This window comes from Lepisma saccharinum, chromosome 25 (assembly GCF_977018435.1).
Source record: "Lepisma saccharinum chromosome 25, izLepSacc3.1, whole genome shotgun sequence".
Lineage (NCBI taxonomy): Eukaryota > Metazoa > Arthropoda > Insecta > Zygentoma > Lepismatidae > Lepisma > Lepisma saccharinum.
The window spans coordinates 42,453,788-42,474,684 of NC_139253.1; the positions used below are offsets into that span (position 1 = coordinate 42,453,788).

A 20,897-nucleotide genomic window follows, 5' to 3' on the forward strand; every position below is an offset into this window, starting at 1 on the left:
TTTTCGCCATCCACTGTGCAAGCCAGCTGGAAAGATCTGTGGATTTTTATGGAGATTTTCACACGCATATATCATCCACGGTTCCATGTCATTACAGGTGGTCATGAACAACAGGACCCCCTCCATACCGTAAGGACCACACAGTATTTCCAGAGCCCTGAAAACCTGGACAATATCTACTTCATAAATTGGACATTTAACCAATGTAGTTCTCTTTTCTACATTTCGGAGTATTTTCTGACAGAAGGAGCGATATTTCTGATATTTTTTTAAAGAATAGGAATCGGAGCTTAACCATTTATCCACAATTACATCCAAAGTGGACCTGGGGAAGGGGATGTATTCTGAATTATCATTATTTTTGTTCCTATATCCTCATTAAATAATAATATTTCTCAAGAAAACTGGTTTTGTGTTTTGGCCACAATTTCAGGCCTTTGAAAACTCTGTGTCATTGTGTGTGCAAAGTATGCAGTACTGTGAAGTTGTTTGCATGAATTTAGTTTCATCTTGCACAGTATAATTAAACTATTTTTTAGCATGTAAAACACATTGTCGTGGCAGCCTGTGAAATTTCTATTAATTTATTTTACAATTTGCTTGCAGCAACTTTTGTCACTGATGTTGAGCATATGAGCTCTAGTGCATAATGGTTCTCTTATTTGAGAAGAAAACTTTAAATAAGCTCAGCAACTGCTCATCAATTTCTCCTCTGTAAATGATCTCTATTCTTAAAATACAAGTGATAGAAATGCAGTAGTTTTCTGCTATATATGTTGAGAAATTATATTACCCAGCCACGCAAGAAATGTGAGCCTTTAGATGGGAATTCCTTCAATGTTTGGAATCATGCGAGATGTGACATGCCCCAAGAGTATCAGCGAGGTCATAAAGCATAGTAGTGGTAGTAGCTATATTATGTTTCGCAGAATATGTGTGTTGCTTCCAACCTTGGCACATACCAATTCACGACAGGAATTCACAGATGCGATAAAATGTGTTTGGTTGCCAGCATACAGGCAGCAAAATGGGTTTTCTTGAATGTCACCAAAACAATGCACCAATGACAAAAATGCTACCGAGAAAAATTGTTTGCTTTGATGTCCTCTATACTTTTCTGTGGTCCGTGAGTGCCATTCCAGCTCTCATATATTCTGTTTGTGTTTGTAAGTGTATGAATTGTTTACTATACTCAGTGTATAGATAATATGGTTACACAATTTACTCACTTGTTTTTCTATATTTTCGTCATGATAAACATTTCAAATATTTTTAAGGATGACTTTGAAAGCATGGTGATAAAGTCGTCAAGCATAGTTGTATTGAATGTGCTGATTATACTTTCCTCAAGACAAAGTTTTAATCTTTCCAACAGTTTATCATCCATGTTGGAAAATTATGACAGTGTTCTAACAAATGTTTTTAGCTTTTTGCGAAGAGCGAGCCCCTTACACTCTTTCTGAGGAAGTTTTTAGTTTCTCCTTACCCTTTTAAAGTGTTGCCTACATTCTGTGCAGGCCCATTTACAACTTTGCACTTTTAACTTTTCTCAAGTTCCGGCTCTCTTTTAACTTTAACAGATGAAAGGATTTTTCCTTGTACACCTTGAAGGGTGCAAAATAGCCATATGTGCCAATACACTAAACAATTTTAATCCATAGATTAATTCATTCCAAGTTAGGCTACATGTACAAAAAATGGACTCAAAACTCAAACAAGTACTTTTGGACTAGGTTAAATAAAAACACACTCGGAAGTCAATTATTGGTCTTTTTTATTTCTTTATAAGACAATTGAGATGTTTCACTGTTCATAGCAGAATTTCTCTGGGTAACTCATGCTCAAACAATCAAACTTATTCCTTCCTTTTCTGTATCTCAAAAAAAGTATTTCTTTGAAAAACATTTGGTTTATGAATGATTGTATTCTGGTAGCTGCTGTCTTTTTTGTTCAATGAACTGGCTGTGGTGGTATATTTGACTAGTAAAACATGCACTCATATGCAATTCATAGACTAGATATTATAACCTGTATACCTGTCCAGCAACAATATCTTTGAAGATTATTGCATTACAGTTAGGTTGCCTTTGAGTATTTTTCATTTGTTATTTCTTTAACCTAGCAATAATAATAAAATAGTGTCAAACAAACTGAGCTAAAATTAAATTTTGTTCCTTTAAGAGTAAAATTGACGTGGGACCAATAACATTAGTCTCATTAGTAAAATCAACAATATCTGATCACTCTCGCTATGAAGATCTGTACCTCAAACATATAATTTAAAATGTATATAAAACTTCTACGAAACAGAGTAGAAAGCACACACTATACACCTTGCACTGCTCTACATGAAAAATAATTCATTTTCTCCTTGATCAGATTCACACGTTACAACATAGGAACATTCTATTTTTTTTCCCATTACTCTTTTGTACGGCAACACTCACAAACCAAATTGCATGATAAAATCACTCACTCAAATTGAAAAGCCCATTTGATGGTAATGCTTTGTGTATAAAGATCACGTAATGAGCACTTGAGAATCATGGCTGCCATTTCACGCACTGGTATCTCAAATTTTGAGTTTTCGGTCTACATGCTATATGAGTTATGACCTTCAATAATGTGTTGTTTTTTGCCCTGGTCAAAAAATAACAGGCTGGCTATATTAGGTAACGATCACCTGAGGAGCTAGAACACTCGTATTGTTACGGGAATGTGTTACATCCTACTTTTTTTTGTCCTCTGTAGAGAAAAGGGGAGACAAAACGGATGAAAACTTGAGATACATAAAAATACCGCTATAGGATTCCTTTTTTAGTTATCACTTTACAGCTCGACCTGAAAATACATACTGGACATGTAATTTGGCATCATTCATCTGGCATTTCCTGTCAAGGCAGGAATCCTCAACACAAAAAATCCACTTTTTTCATGACTTCAAGCCAATTTATCGTTGTTGCCAGTACCATCCACAAAAAAAGGCCCAAATTCTAAACGCTCATTTGATGTTTCCTAAAACTGTCACGTCATCATGCCACTCCACTGTCCAGATGAGTTCTTTTCTTTGAGTCTGTTCGTTGCAGACGGACTTCCACTTGGTGATCTGGAGTGGACTTGAGAATGTCAGGTTCTGCACCTAGCCGTGGCGTAGCCCCTGAGCCTGTTCCACCTGGACGGGCACGTGCCGATCGATGAGAGCCATGTCGTGTCAGGGTTCCAGTCTGTGGAGTTCCAGGCAATGCATGGCCCATTGCATTCATGTAATCTGCTATCAGCAGTGTGAGCTCCAGAATCTGGAATGAAAACATTAAAAATATTATTTTGAAATATTTGTGTAGAATTCAAAAAGTTTATATTTTAAGAATGACAAAAAAAGGGCTAAATAATGGAACTTTGGAGAAGAGACAAGTTACATTTTTCCAAATATAACCTCTGAGATAGACCAGCAGCATCCGAAAGCACAGTAGCAAATGTCATGGTTACATTTCGTTTAAGTGTCCAGTTGCTAGAACACATGATGGCCATCATAGAACAGCTAGTGATGAGGAAACCAATACCATCCTCGAGGCCAGTTAATAACTTTCAAACTACCATTGACTGATTGATTTGGTTTATTTTAGTTCACTTTTCTGCTACTTTTAGTTATCGCGAAGATGAGAATGAGTGATAATAGGATGAAATTGATGAAGGGAGACTCACAAAGAACATCCTGCTCAGGTCAGGATTCGAACCTAGGACCCCTGGCATCATAGCATACTGTTCAAAAAACTAATCAAGATAGATGAATGAATTGAAATTGTTGGGTGCATCAGCAACCCTTCAATGTATACGGGGAAATATCCCCTAATCTAAAATTCTTACTGAAAATGTTAAAACGAGGGGTGTAAAAAGCCCCTTGGGAAAAGCTAAAGTGCAAGGTTGTAAAAGGACAAGACAAACACAACACATTAAAAAGCAAGAATTTTCTAAAAAACTTCACAGTCAGGAAGAGACCAGCTCTTCGTAAAAAGGTAAAAACATTGGATAAAACACTGTTATTATCGCCCAACGGGGATGAAAATTGATCAGTTCGATTGGATGTATTACCTGAATCCCTTCCCACTCAACCAAAACATGGGTGCCATATTTTATTTACATTACAAAAGGGAAGGCCCATCCCAGGTAATATGACACTTTCCACTTTGGGTTACCACCCTCATATGTAAAAGAAGCTGTGGGGGCCCAGTTGCTAGAACATCTGACTGTTGCACAGGAGGACAGAGTTTGAGGGTGTGTGATTTCTGGAGGGAATTTTTCCAACAATATCCCTGCATGAAGCACCTTTGGGATAAAGGTGTATGGTGCTGGTCATATCACCTCCACAAATGACCACATCCTCTGCCCCATATGCCTTCATGGCATGTTGCAAGGTGTACCTTTTACCCTCATATACAAACAACAAGGGTGGCTTTTGGCTTTGTGTATATTTTCATGAAAAATAAATATGACGAGTCAAAAATTTGAATGAGAAAGCACACATTCCTTGAAAGCTAGCATAATTAATTTGAACTTTTTATTTTGCTGCTCTTACTGAGCAGCAAAATGTCTGCTCTACGTTATTATAGCTCTTCTTTAATTATCTGGGAAATTGAGTAATTTTAAATTTACCCTGTCAGCAATGTTACAGGTACAGCAGGTGTTGAACTCACGATATATCAGCAAAGGTTTTGGGTTCAGAATCATGTCTTGAACAATGGATTTGTTTGCATTTGCCCCTTCACTAATTCCATCATCAATCATCATTCATACTCATTGTTACGATTAACCTGAAAAGAGTTAATTTACTTTGATTCTTTTTATGGTGCAGAATAAATTAGGCCTGAGCCAATACTTTTTCCAGCATCTTGGTCTTCCATTGGCTCTGCAAAAATTCTGCACAACACTTTCGCAGAGTCTAATTCTCCTGGAAATTATATGAAATTTATAGTTTCCATTTATTTTGCACCAAGATTGTGTGAGAAATTGTATTTTGGGAATACATAACAGGTGTTTTAATATTCTTATGTAATTATTGAATATTTTGAAGCAAAAAACTGATAAATTGATGAATATAGTTGGATTGGAATACTCCCTCACTAATATTAATCAATATTTTGAACAATTTTTAATGGCTATTATTTTGAAGGGAATCAGGATGGGCTCAGCCCTAGAAAAAAATGTTTCAGATATTGCAGATATCAACAAAGATGGGCATTGGTTAATGTTTCTGTTATGCTAGTGGCATTTGTGCATTCCTGTGTGGCTTATTTGTGGCCTGGCTCTCCACTCAACCTGGGGTTGACGGTAGGAAATGATGACACAGTTTCTGCTGGAAAGATCAACATTCAGCACAAGTGTGGGAACAGCAACAGCTGAGGCCAAACAGGGTTTAATTCAGAAGATTTCTTTGGCCACTTAATTTACACACCAATAGCCACTGTGTTCCAATATACAGTGGACTCTCTCTCTAATTCGAACAGTTTATTTCCCTTGAAACCATCTTTAATTATTTATTTTCCTGTAGTTTACGGTTATTACAAGCATAAGAAAACAGTTTTTCTTTGTGACATTTCAGGAGAACACACACTCCTGTCAAATGAAAATAAATGTCTGATGAAGGGAGCGTGTGTTCTCCTGAAACGTCACAAAGAAAAACTGTTTTCTTATGCTTGTAATAACCGTAAACTACAGGAAAATAATTCTACAATGCAAGCAATGCGTACATACAAAAAAACTATCATCTTTAATGAAGTGTCATTTCTTAAAATTCGAATTTTGGATAATTTGAACTTTTCTTGTGTTCACTAGTCGTGGTGGTCTAGTTAGTAGGGGGTCCTGCCATGCGGGAGACCCAGGTTCGATTCCCAGAGTGGGTGATCTAAGCAGCTCTAGAGCTCACCCAGCCTCAAATCAATAGGTACCTGGGAGGGGGGGGGGTAAAGGTGGCCAAAGTGTGGTGCTGATTACATCACCTCCAAAATGGCAGAGATCGAGAACGTGTGGGACTCTACCCCCAAATCCCCTTCATGACATGGTGCTATATACACAGGGAACTTTACCTTTTTTACTCTTGGAGTTCGAATTAAAGAGAGTTCAATGTATTTGTCAATCAAGTTAATCATGCTAATCAAGAGGAATTACAAACCTTTGGTTTGCTAAGGGAGAAGAGGAGCTTCTGAGAACCACCCTCAGCACTTATCACAAGCATGAAGTCATCCTGGCAGCCACCAAAAGTAACCACCGACGTGTAGGGGTACCGAACCACCGTCTGCATGGAAGCCAATTCTAAGATCGTCACACTGTCCTCCGAAACTGACAGCCACACCATCATGGGATCTCCATTCTTCAGCTGCAAGGGACATTCATGAGTTCAGGAATACCACAATACCAAAATTCTTCAGTTGAAATTTAGTAAAATATAACTTTCATACATAAACAAAAAAATGAACAATAAGTTACACTCAACAAATGCCACTGCTAAAATTCATTCTATCACTAGTTTCAAAACTCTGAAATTTTCTTGAAATTAATAACTAGAGACATGCATATTTAGTTTTTGACAAAAACACAAAATGTGAAATAAGACATTGTAATGTTAATTTTTCATGTTTCTGAAAGGTGTGATGTGCATTTCCCTACCCTGCTTTGTCATGAAATGATGCAAAATGCGAAATAGACTCTTAAACATAAAATTTAGAGTTTATTTACCGATGCAACACTTTGTGAAGTTTGAATTATCCTGTGATTTATACAATTCACAGAAAATTGATTAACTCTGCTGTAAATATTTGAGAAGCAAAAATGGACTCCTTCATACATGAATAAACTTGATACACTCGTAACTATATAAATGTGCTATTAGAAGGGATATGTTTATTTTGTGTAATAAGTCATCATCCTTCGCAGTTTCCTGCCTCTGGCTGGGTCGGCATAGAAGTCAAGCCTCTCCATTTTCTTCTGGTCATCCACCACTCCTCTCTTTGCACAGACATTTTGGTCTCCCCTTTGGCCTTGTTCCCATTCCTTGTGCATTTTAAGCTTTTATTGCCAGTCTTTCTACACCCATCCTCTTCATATGTCCGAACCATCTCATCTGTGTAGATTTACAGCGAAAAATGCAGGTTCGACCAGGTCTTGAACCCGGGTCTCTGACATACCGTGCCATTGCTCTACCACTGAGCTACCGAGTTAGCCTGGCTTCGCCTGATTTTTCGCTGGCGCTGTTTTACCTGTGTGGAATCGTCATTTTCGCTGAAAATCTACATAGTACATCTCCTGCGTGTGCCTAATTTAAAGCATCTCATCTGTGCTTGATCTATTCTGTCCTGAAACTTCACCACCCCCACTCCTCATTTCTTATTTTATCACTTCTAGTCTTCCTCAATACAATTACGTTCCTGGGTTTTATATTTTCCCGCTTTGTACATTCAGTCTTGATGGTCCCAACATAGCAAAATATTATAAAAAATTTCCTCGATTTTACATTTTCCCACGTTTTAAGTTTCTTCATCTTGGTCCCCCGAAAAATGTAAAATCGAGGTATCACTGTATATTCCTTAAAAATTTCATCTCCACCGCCTGCATCTTTCTGTTGTCTCTCTCTGTCATTGTCCAAGTCTCTGCTTCATTCTTCATGCTTCATAATTACTGGCGCATAGTATGTGTCATACAAAAGCCATCCGCAAAGTAGCAACCGTTCGCGCCGTGTGGAGCACTAGTGACATGAATAGCCGCCGCTCAAGCTCAAACGACTTCAGTTGACTGTCTGCTCAATATGTGCGAAGTTTTGTAGCACTGTCATTGTAGTTATTGTTTCTGTGACTGTTTACAATGTCCAAAAGAATTGAAAACACCACTACTTGTGAAGTTTGAACTGTGATCAGATTTCTCAACGCCAGGAATTTGCGACCATGTGATATTCACCATCAATTAAAGGAGGTTTATGGAGACAATGTTATTGATGAGTTGTCTGTTCAGTGCTGGTGTCGAAACTTTTAACTCGTGAAGGAAGAACGTCCATGATGACGAACGTTCTGGGCACCCGTCTGTCATTACGGACGAACTGCTGAGTGCAGCTGATGAATTCATCAAGAATGATCGGCAAGTCACACTGGATGAAATCAGTGAACAGTTCACTGATGTTTCACGAACAATTATTCATGAAATGTTCAAAGATCATCTGAAGTATGGGAAAATTTGTGCAAGGTGGTCCCTCGCTTCCTTACATCTCATACTGATGAGGAACTGAAAGACCTTGCTAGAAAGTTGAAACGTTACGTTTAGTTTATGATTTATAATAAAATAAATTTCTGCCTTGGTCAGCATATTTAGTTTTTATATCATGGAAACAAGGCTTAATGGTGTTATGAAAGAAGGGGTGACTACTTTTCTCAATGGACTGGCGGCAGAGGAATATGAAGCTGGGTTACAAAAACTCGTCACACGTTATGACAAATATGTAAATGTACATGGAGACTATGTAGAGAAGTAGTTTAAAGTTTGTTGTTAACAATTACAAAGTTTTTCAAAAAATATTTGTATTTTTTTTTTTAAAAATCAAAAAACGGATACTACTTTCCAGATGGCCCTTGTATATTACCTTCTTGCATTTCATAGGTACATCCCTGTTCCATATTACTCATCGAATGCTTCGATAGAGTCAACCACTAATTTCTCCTCTTCCGTTTACCTCCTCATCTATTCTTTCACTTCTCTCAATTATGCTTCCTAGATACTTGAAACTCTCCACTACCCTCAACTCTTCAGTGTCCATCTTTATTCTTGGTTCATTTCTGGCTCTGTTTCTTGTTGTCATTAGCACCTCACTCTTTTCTGCACTGAATTTCATTCCTGCTCTTCTGATTTCCTCATTTCAACTATCAAGCTGTCTCTGTACTTCTTCTTCCCTGTTTCCCCATATTATTAAGTCATCAGCGAATAACAGGGCCTTCATCTCTTCCTCTCCTATCTTCTTCCCCACCTCTTCGTTAATTGCATCCATTGTAATTATGAAGAGCAGTGGGGAGAGAGCACTTCCCTGTTTTAGTCCATTACTTACACAGAACCACTCTCTTCTTCCCACTGGTGTCTTCGACAGCTCTGGTTGGCCTTGTATGTGCTCTGCACTCTACACACTATTTCTTAGGTCTCTCTTAGAGCCTTCCAAATTCTTGTTCTGTCCATGCTATCATATGCCTTTTCTACATCTAGGAATACCGAATAAGTGCAGTTTTCATATCAAAGTTAGGATTATATTCACAATCTTAAAACCAAAATGTCATTTTATATACCGCTTTTGATCTGATTTTTCACCGCTATAACACCAAAATTTTATTTTATTTACCGCTTTTGAACCTGAAATTCACTGTTTCGTAACCGAAATTTTGCTTTTTATTTACCAATAATATGTGCCTCTATATATAAATGAAATGAGTTTTCTCTAGGGATGTGTTGAAAACCGATTTTCAATTAAATTTAGCTGAAATTAGTGTAAGAGATAAAAATTGGATTTTTTTAAACACCTTTGAAAGTGAGAATATTTATAATACAAAAACAGAATTTTACAGCATATATGCTGAAAATGCTGTTAAATATTGGACATCAGAATCAGTTAAAAATATCAGAATATGCCACAATCTATACATTTTTTGCTTCATCTGATCATTAGTTATCTTTACATTAACCTGGTAGGGCGCACTCTCTCCACCAGGATACATGGATGTGTGTTGGGTAAATATTACCAACAAGCAAAATTCTTTATTTTAAGTCAGAATTATAATTGCTTTAAAGCAATACCATCATTGATTAAATTAATTTTATTAAGATTGAACATTTTTATTGCATTACACAATTAATAAAAATGAAGAAAAAAAAATGTTGAAATGCCAATCTGAAACGTATGAGCATGCGTACGTGTAGGTAGTGTTTATGCAGCCCTATGAGCGGAACTAACAAAGTCTCACAGCTGATTCAAGGAAGAGTTAACTGGAAAGGTACTGAGAAGGGTGGCCTCAAGCACTCATTGGAAATGATCAAAAAATATATTTCCAAATCACCTGGGTAATTTTTACCCATGCATGCATCCTTACAGTTTTATTTTATTTATTTTTATTGCATCTTGTTCATCATGGCGAAGTTAAGACTTTGTAGCTTTTTCTACCACTTACCCATGTTTACAGCGAAATTTTAACACACGAAAATTAGAAAACAACATTTAAACCATTACATACAAAGGTAAATATGTTTAAATGTACAGAGCATAAAGATTCAAATACAGGGTGTCAGTCAAGAAATCACCAGATACGTCAAGAAAGTCAAGAAATTATGCTTGTGGTCAAGAATTTTTTTTTATTATATTATATATATATATATATATATATATATATATATATATATATATATATATATATATATATATATATATATATATATAATGAATTTGCATTGTTACATACCTGTACTGGGATTTGATAAAATTGAAAAAATTACGATTTGTTCACTTTGTTTCTTAAGAATTTCATTATTTCATTCTTGTGTACGTGAAGTTTTGTAAAAATATTAAATAAAGTAATGTGGCCATTTCCCATCCAGGATGAAGTCTGAAGCATTAATTGTTACATTGATTAATAATTAAAGCAAGTCTAAATCTAAGTACAGCTTCAGTTTTCGTATTAACCAGCTTGATGGTAGGGATTTTTCATTGTATAAAAATATTTATTTTGTTAATTTCAAACTATACCTAAGTAGGGGACGAATAAATAAATGTTAAGAAAAATGAAAATGAAAAAGTCAAGTAAAAGTAAAAAATAATAGATTTGTTATTTTGGTAGACACCCTGAAATAAAATTTTAAAATCCACTACTTAGATTACTTTTCAAATTGTTATGAATAAAAAATTCTGAATATTTACCAGCAGTTGCTCAGTTCACTCTTACCTTTGCTTGGAAGAGGGTTGCACCAAAGAAAGGCCACTTCCTTGTACATGTCAGATAAATACGCACACAATCCAACAAGCTACGGCCCTTCAATGAAGCCCACTTGGTCATCAGACTCTCCTGAAGCTCTCTGGAAAAAGGAACAAGTGGATTCAAAATATGTACTGCACAGTTTAAACGGTTCAGGCATTTGGAGGGGATGGGGCCAGATCCTGCAAGAAAACACCCTGCACAAGAAGTGGGTGAAAGGTCAAAGGGAAGACCAAGGAACCTGTGGAAATAGCAGATATTGGAAAGTGTGGCCAGAAAAGGGCAGGATCATAAACAGTATAAAGAGAAGAATGGATCAGCTTGACTATTGTGTCAACCCAGGTGCACACTGAAATGAAGGATGATGAACTAATATTATGCACACACATACATCACATTCTGAACCAGTAGTTATATAATGTCCACACTTGCTATATCTGTGAAAATAGACTTCTGAAATTCACATTCCCTTACATAAACACAGCACAGCATGGCCTTAAACCAAAATGCTTATGCCTTACCAATCTATTTACTATGCAATCCTATGCTATAAATGCTATTCCTAATCATAGTCAGTTGTATGTCGTGTACTTGATGTGTCCAGAGGTTTTGTTTCAGCGGATCAATGTTACTTCATAAATTAGCTAATAATATCACTGGAAACATGTTAGAAATAATAAAAGTCTACCTAAGAAACACACAAAAACTGGTTATACTTCCTGAAACTTATTCTAACTGGTTTCCTGTTATGTCCAGTGTGCCACAAGAAAGTGTTGTTGGTCCTCTAGAAAGTTGGATGATCTTACAGACCTCTTCAATTCCCCCATTCAAGCACAATTCTAATGTTCAGTAAGTACTGTACGATTATAAGAGAAATATACTTTCTCCAAAGTAACATCATTAGATTTTTTGAATGGTGAAAATGCTGGAAACTGTCCATAAACTTGTCTAAATGTTCTTACATCACAATTTCTTTCAAATAAACATTCTTGAAGGTGGTTAATCACCTACCTCTAATGAAAGAAGCTGAAAGGCAAGATCTTGGTATCCTTATCTACTCAACCATTACAGAAAAGGCAGTGTATGCTATGCTTACTCTACATCGCCAAAATCAATAACCCAAAAGTACTTTCCATATACAGTTGGGTCCCAGAATACTTTTCACCCATCTGAAACACAACTGTCCATTCTCATACTTCCAAGGTCGACAGTGTTCTCAGCTCTTTCCTTGCCATCATTTGATATAGAATACTGACCTTGGGACACACACCCAAGAGAGAAAACTTACACATTAATACCCCAGAATCTTGTAGATACATTGGAGATATGAAATTACTATGAAAGATCGTTAATGAAAAGTTTCCCTCAAAGTGTCTGGACATATGAGTTCATAAAATTTGGAGCAAGGAAACTTTTAACATTGCAACTTCCAGATGCACTCGTACAATGCTCCTTATTCCATAGGCTACTGAATCAGTTTAACATCTCAAACAAAATAGATATCTTCAGTTCTTGCTCATATTTAATCACCAACCTACAAAAATGTACATAAGCAATGGAATTGTGCAACAGCTCTGTTCAATCTTTTACTGTTTTGCTTTGTTTAATACTATTCAGTCTACTCCTGCTGTACTGGAAATTTCATTAAATAAGTAAATATGATATAAGAGCATAGGAAACAATACTCACTTCACAATTTCTTGCGTTACACTTTCCCTGTATCTTAGTGGATAGAACTTCTCCAGCGCTTGCTGAACTTGGTGATGTGGGTTTCCAGATGTTCCTCCGCTGCCTCGACCTTTGTCTGAATTGTATTCTCCAAAGTCAATCTGAAATAAATTAATATAATAACAAAGTTGTTCCTCATGAGTAATACTTTACATCTCTAAAATCACATGTTGTGATCTAGGTTTTTTCATAATGTAATTAACACAAAAATGAAAAAAAAAAATCCTCTAGAAATATTCCCAGTGCATCATATTTCAGTTAATAACCCATAGTGCAACAGCCTGTGAGGACAAGAGCCTACATACCGAATGCCGGCCTCACTCCCACATGCCTCAGCAGAGGTGGAAGATCATTCAACCAGGTACAGGGTGATGTGTGGTCAACGCAATGAACCCCCAATCATTATTGCAGGTTTCCATGACCGGACTATGCTACTCCTTTGTAGCTACCCAATTTCGTCATGGTGGTGGGTGGTCACCCATCCCATTCACAGGCTGAAATCTCAGGAGAAGAGTTGTTACGCTACACCCTCTCCCCCTCCCAGGACACTCGAAACCTGCATGCGTCCAATAGCCAAAGCCTGACGCCTTAGCCTACAAGGCTATGGTGCAGAACTCATATTTCAGTTACATTTTTCATATCTTATAACATGTTATGAATTCAATTTAATTATCTGTATGAAATATCTCATGGTAGACAGAAAAAATAATTAGGGTCGAGCCGATACCACCTTGAACCGATACTCTCACCGATAGTCACCGTTGCCGATACCGATACTTGAAAATTGCAATAATTAAAATTTGATAAAAATATTGATCAATATTGTTGTGTAAATATTCTTCTCCAATTATATGCATCAATTTACCAAGAAATTTGATTTAGAATATTCAAGAATTACATCAGAATATTAAAATAGATGTTATGTAGTCACAAAATACAGTTTTTTGTGGAAAATTGGTGCAAAGTAAAAAGAAAGTTTGAATTTTGCATAGCTTCCAGGATAATTAGGCTCCGCAAAAGTGTCCTGTGGCCCGTGAGACAAAAATGCCAGAAAAGTATCGGCAGATGAATTCCAACCGATACTTTCCTATATCGGTATCAGTTCAGCCCTATATATAATATAACTTACTGAAAATTTATGTGAAAATGTAGCTTATCTTCAACAGATCTAAGTTGTGTAAAGCATTGGGAGCCCATAAATTGGCTTGGTACATCAGTGGTTGAGCAATAGCATAGTATACCAGAGACCCAGGTTTGAGTCCTGGTTGAGCGTGCGTTGTAATTCAAGCTTATACCTTCATGTGTATATAATTGAAAAAGCAAATAGGAACAAAATATTAACAGTGGTAAATATTCACATGCTATTGAGACATGCATGTCCTGGCTGTTGGACAAGATCTACATGCACTGAAATATGCATCTCCTGCTCCTGTTACAATAACTCTTCAGAGTAGACTTCTTAACTATACCTGTCAATATCAGTAATTCTTCCTATCACTGGTTCACAATCTCCAATTTCTGCAGTTTGTAAATGAATTCTCCTCCTCCCTCCCTCCCCATGATAATTTTATCACTTCTTCATTCAACAAATATAAGAATTAGTCTAAATTTTCAAAGTTATCTGAACCCTTGACTGTCCCCTATAAATATATTTGAACATACATCAATACTACACAAGATCATTGTCACAGGAATTTATAAATATTGATAAACAGGTAGTTTCTTGGTTTCCCTGTAGATTGCAGTTGTCTATATCATCAACAGATGGCACCTAAGTGAAGTTTTCTGTCCATTGGATGCATGTGTGTGTCATCCCAGCTGTTTGCACCCCTCACATTCTACAGGGCCAAGCCCCTTAGCACAGATAAAATCAACCTGTCTCTTCGAGTTCTAAAATCTCCTTTCCCAGCTTAAAAGCTGAGACTATAAAGGACACTCAGTACATATAAGGACAAAACACAACCCTGTATACTGGCCGTAGGTTCAGATGCCAGGTGTATTACTTGCAATTGCAAGGTTAACACTTTGGTGCTTTCTTAAAACGTCACCTGTTTAACAAACATAATACTAATGAAACAGACTTTTTTTGCATAAAATTTGACTAAATTCCAAGCTAAGCAATGCAGAAACATTACCAAACATGAATGTATTATAATTAAATGAAGCTGCTGAATTCTTTACACTTAATCCTACCTGTGCCATCAGTGATGCCAATTCAAGAGCCAATTCTTTGGTAAGAGGAAACTGTCCCTGTATCACTTGCTGGTTGACTTGGTAGGAAAGAAGCAATCGCTCCTTATCAGTTTCCATTTTGGCACTGTTTCTCCAATACAGACGGTTCTTATATGTCAGTTGGATGACACGAGTATTCTCAAACTTCCCAGAACCTTTTTCTCTTAAGGCCGTTTCCCACTTGGAAATAACATCACATAACTGAAATGAGATAATTGTGTTTAAACAGAATACATATTTTATGAAAAAAGATTTGGAGAAAATGCTTTTTGGAAATATTAAATTTAGAAATAAAAATTTAGTCACATGTATTAACTACAACTCTAGTTTGTTACATGACATCTACTGCAACAACACACTTGTTAAGGTAATATTATTTCATCTTTAACGAACATATGTAGGGAAACAAATATAAATTAGTGAAATTTGTACGTACTCTTACATTACTACAGAATACTACTGTATAATTTCAGTGCATGAGAAAGTGAAATATTTTCTCACATTTGTCACTTTATTTGCAAATTATGATTACTGATCATATTTTCATATTTATGTTAAATTTCTTTTTTATTATTATTAAAATGTGATTTCACCTTTAAATACACAAATTCAAACACACCAATATGCAGGGGATATTCAGGCCCTTTGGACCCTGAATACATCCTTGGCCACTGACGGTACTCTTACAAATTCTCACTGATACTTGAAAATTGAAACACTTCAAAGTAGTTCACAATATTGATACATTTAATACATAAATTTTCCATTGCAACTGTATCATAGCCATCAACCAGAGTTGATTTAAAATATTCATAACTGCACATGAGATAACCATTTAAAAATCCATTTCTTTGCACAATGTTATTGTAACAACAGAGAAAACTATGCATTTGCATAATTTTCAGGATATTTTAGAACCCACAAACATGTCTGTGATGGTACGGACTGAAAGAAGAAGTGGGAAACCAATCACATCGTCCTCAATGTCCAAAATTTCTATGTATTATATTTTTGTTATTTAGTGTCCCTTATTGTTTACCTAAAGACAAGTGAATAGGCGCTCTCCTGGAAACATAATAGAATACATATAGGTAAAAGCACTGGACAATGGATAATGTCCAATTAACTTCTCTCTATCGTTCACCATCATGAAAGCTTCAAGAAGTAAATGCTTTCACAACCATAATTTTTCAGATATCCATGACCTTTGGATATTGGACTACAAGTTTTCATTCTTACCTTTGCCTTCAAATCGATGTAATGCTCCAAATCCTTCTCGATCGGATCATCACTGAATAGAGTAAAGCCAGACTGAGAAACTTCCCTGCAACCTATTTCTTGATTGAGTGTGGAAAGGAACTCTTCTATCGTTGTTGATCCATCAAAACTTACCACCTGCAAGGAATAAAATTATACGATTGTACAGGAGACATAATTGTACCAATTCTATTTCAGATTGTATATTTAAAGAATGAAACTGTAGGTATTGATTATAAGCAACAATGAACCACGATTTTATATTCTCAGATTTAATTTTTTATTCAATCTTGATGGACCCACATAGCAAAATGTTCTATATTTTCCCCATATTTTAAGTTGTTTTCACCTTGGCCTTCTGAAAAATGTAAAATCGAGGTTCCACCTTATATTCATTTATTAGCAAAGTGGATGATGACATTTACAGATCACTTGTTTCTATAAAAAAATGTATATAATCTGCTTTCACAATTGTGTTTTTTTATTATTGCTAATGTTAAATACACACCTGGTATGTTCCATTGAGTAGGTGCACTGGAATGGCATGGGGCAGTGAGTGATGGTAAGGATTTTTGAGCAGTATGGAGAGAACTTCCATTCTAGAGGGCTTGGCTTCACGACCTCCATTTTGAAGAGTTCGTTCTAAGGCACGCTGGCAATATGCTGCATATTTCCCAGCTTCACTTCTGCAAATAGAGCGAGTTATGCATAAAAGAAGGTGGAAATATGTGTGAATAAAAGTTGCACATTTTTTCAAACTTCAACATCCTATTCTTTGTGGTTTCACAAAATTTAAATTTTGTTACATACTATTACATATATGGAGCACTTTCTTGAGAAACTTGAAACTTCAAATTGTTCTAGCTTCGAAATTGACTAATTTGAAATAATTCTATACAAAGGTTCTTTATGTACATGTAGAAAGTTCTATTTGCTCCAATGAAAAATTTCACCAGAATTATGAAAAAAGTCCAGATGTTCTGAATTGAAGTAATTAAAATCGACAAGCTCGAATGTGAAGTTCATAAATTTGTTGATGAAATTCCATACATTTGATTATCCTTAGCTATTTTATTACACACTGTATGACATTAGGAAGGAATTGCGTTATAGTGCTTGACACATGTAGACAATGTTGTAATCCAACAGTTTGTATGTGCATGCAGTAAATGTTGACATGTCATTCTGAGTGGAGTGTGGAAACATAGCACATCCTTTGTTATTGCATCCAGAAACACTGATCTTTAAGGGAATGAAAACTGGGGTAGCAATTAGTATACCAGCATAAACTACTTATTTATCTGAAGAACTGATTTTTCAAAGTTCTATTAACATTGGTGGTCACTGCCACTTTCATCTTGGAAAGTTGTTCAATTATTGATAATGAACTTCAAAAATCAACTACTGCAATTTTTAGCTTGACAGAATTGAATCTATTAGAATTGATTTTTATAAACATGTTTAAAAAATTTACATGTAGTTTTGACATTTTTAGATTATTCATTAGTTGTCATATTTCCTTGACCAATCAATTTACACTTTGGTAGCTTTATCACAATTATGGGATGAATGAATGCTTGAAGAGAAGAAATTCAAAACCAACCCCTTGGTCTGATTTCACAGATCCAGGATCTCTTGCTTAGGAATACCAATCAGTTACACTGATTACTCTTTACACTGAAATGTAACATGTAAAAAAAAATTTAAAGCAATATGCTTAACTAAAGGCTTTGCCTTACAAAATTCCAAGTAACATTGATGACAAAGTTGTTAGCTCTGGTGCCTAAATGTTATGCATTATACTCGATTGCAAGCTATCTTGACAGTGACGTCAGCTGGGACCGCACTACAGCTTGATGTGAAACTAGTGTATCATTTCGCGTCAAGCATGAAAAGCTCTCTCTGTCACATTTGCATCTCCGGGTCCTCAGAGAAAGCACATCACAGGAATGGAACGTTCCTGTGTACAGATGATCTTCATGCGAAGAAATGAAAATGGTTGGCACTAACGATATTCAAAAGATAAACAAATTAAAAAGTTAAAAAATATATTTGAACTGGGAAAGTACGGACTTTTATTATTTTGAATACGTGTAATAACGAAGTACTGATATAAAGTAAACTTCATTTTTGCCAGTCTTCCACGAAATCCACTCTTGACGTAATTTTTTCTTCGAAGCATTGTTTGGTACATTCTCAATGCAAACAGAAGGATACGAAGCATTATCCAGGAAAATTACACTATTTGGTTGCAGATGAACCACGTCTCAAAATGCCGTCTCAATGTCTTTTCTCGAACAAAACAACATACAAACACTTTCCACAAAACCATCTTCGCTTCCTATATACGTGCTCAAAGCATAGAAGGAAAGCATGCCGATGTGAAACAACTGTTCTACCCTCCCAAGTTTTGTTTACAGAATGGCTGACATTAAAACTCATGTCTCATCCATATAATGAAGATTTTTTTTTTCATGGCGATCCGATATTGCTTTATTGACGTAGATATTGGTGGAGCCAAGCAACAGTGTGTTCTATAAACACTTCCTTCTCTTAAATACAAAACTCAGGTCATGCAAAATACGCCTCATTGTTGATGTGCTAATGGTAGGCAAGTTGGGATCACAATCAATGGTGGCTCTGCCCACTGTTGGAATTTCGTTTTTCCCATTGCCCCTAAACTTTTTTGTGACAATTGAACTCACTGTTTCATCACAAGTACGTCGCAAATACGAATATGTTTAACACATTTTGTTTCGCATTATTATTCGTGAAAAGAGAGGTGGAGAAAGAACAAAGTTTATATAACACACAAGCAAAACACCTGTTCGGATCTCGCTCGGTGAGGATGCGTGATAACCAGCAGACGAATATAGACTCACACATCATTTTCTTAGCTTTGACTTGCAGCAAAACAATTGTACCGAATACTCATCACTTGAACAGGTTTTTAAGTATCTAATATCTGTAATACATTTCTGTGTACTATATATGCAGCAAAGTGCTTCAAGTAAGGAACTATATTTTTGTGCTCAAAAATATAACTTGCTGCTAGAAGGTGTGTTGCCATCCCGTATTCATTATCCGATTCCAAATCAATTTTGGACATGCTCATTTTTATTATTATTTATTATAGATCATTATATTCTGCAAGAATCCTTGCATTGCAACATATTGAAGTTCCTTTCCTTGTATCTTAATCTACTGAATTTCATTCCCCTGTGTTTCTTTTTTCCCAGTGCAGACAATGAAAGTATGAATGCTGTAAGTTTGCAATGCTTGTACAACGTCACTATCAAGTAAAGTTGACTCCGAGTATAGTCACCAAGCAGCTTCATGCATTAGTTACTAAATGGCACAAAATGTCATACATGAGTCACCAAATAGCACAAAAATGTTATGCATTAGTCACCAAATGACACCAAAATGTTTTGTATTAATCACCAAATGACACCAAATTGTTGTGATTAGTCACCAAATGGCACCAATATGTCATGCATTAGTTGCCAAGTGGCACTAAAATGTCACACATTGGTTGCCAGATGGCACCAAAATGTCACACAATAGTTACCAATTATAACATAAATGTCGTGCATTAGTCACCAGAATGTCATGGATTAGTTGCCAAATGGTACCAAAATGTCATGCATTAGTCACCCAATGGCACAAATTCCAGTTCTGAACCCTGTTTAGAATCAAGAAACACATTACATTTACTAACAATTTCTCATCATATATCCATTATAAATGTAACTTACTTGGAATCAATGTTTCTTTGCAGATGGAGTTTTAAATACCACAGCAGCCTATTGTTCTTTGGTACAAAAAGAGAAACAGCTAGTGCCAGTAGCTGCCACCCTTGAATAAATACAAAGCTTGGTGGGTTGGTTTTGCAATCCAATGGAGGGAGAGTTGGTGTCTGAGAGGTTGGTGAGCCTTTCTGAGCATTTGACGAGTCGCACATAAACAATGACTGAGTTGCACACAAAAGGAGTTGCTGGAATAAAATTTAAGTACATTTTGAGTATAGTTTGCTTTTGTTATTTAATACATTGTACCAAGGAATGATACAGTTCCATCGCTGTGATGAATCTGAAAAATACCTGTACAAATTGTAAGAAAACATTTCATACCATGTCATGTTAAAACTAATTAAATTCAAATACTGTATAACTTCAGTTCCTTTGGAAATGGGAACCTTGATTGCAGTTATTTCATGGAAGTGTGGCAAAACTCTTAAGGTGGGAGCAGAAACTTAAAATGAAAAAGCTGGATTATGCTTATTTTAAACTATGATTTTGTGGTTTCATATGTTAATATAGCTGCAGAAATCAGAAGAAATATGCAATTTTGTATTTTTTTTTTTTTATGTTACTCTTCTACATCTCTAAGTTAATTGTGATCATGAGCGGTGAATAGATGAAATATGTGACAGAACATGTAACGAAAAAAGTTCCATGCCTTGCTCAAGAAATCCTGATTTACTGAACACCATAGACATTTGCAAGAATCAGAACATATTAATTTTAATGACAATAAAGCAACATTAAATAACCAATACGTACAAGCAAATAAAATTTTAACAGCATGGCATAGTCCCGCAAGAAAAAACATATTATACTGGTGTTTTAACCCCCACACATACATATTTGTTTTTGCTTCCCTCATTCACAAACCCATAATATAACCGGAAAC

At 35.9% G+C, this 20,897-nt stretch overlaps 1 protein-coding gene across 6 annotated transcripts in view; it reads right to left on the minus strand.

Annotated features, from left to right (window-relative positions):
- Positions 1 to 1,772: 1,772 nt before the first annotated feature.
- LOC145978872 (uncharacterized protein CG43867) overlaps positions 1,773 to 20,897 on the minus strand; it is a 936,647-nt gene continuing 917,522 nt past the window's right edge. For all 6 annotated transcript variants that reach the window (XM_083111771.1, XM_083111770.1, XM_083111768.1 and 3 more), the window contains 8 exons: positions 19,961 to 20,199; positions 16,711 to 16,888; positions 16,185 to 16,340; positions 14,907 to 15,146; positions 12,675 to 12,814; positions 10,956 to 11,085; positions 6,167 to 6,370; positions 1,773 to 3,296 (listed from right to left, as the gene is read on the minus strand). In XM_083111771.1, coding sequence (XP_082967897.1) covers positions 3,033 to 3,296; positions 6,167 to 6,370; positions 10,956 to 11,085; positions 12,675 to 12,814; positions 14,907 to 15,146; positions 16,185 to 16,340; positions 16,711 to 16,888; positions 19,961 to 20,199 — 1,551 coding nt within the window. In that variant the 3' untranslated portion in view covers positions 1,773 to 3,032. The remainder of the gene's footprint in view (positions 3,297 to 6,166; positions 6,371 to 10,955; positions 11,086 to 12,674; positions 12,815 to 14,906; positions 15,147 to 16,184; positions 16,341 to 16,710; positions 16,889 to 19,960; positions 20,200 to 20,897) is intronic.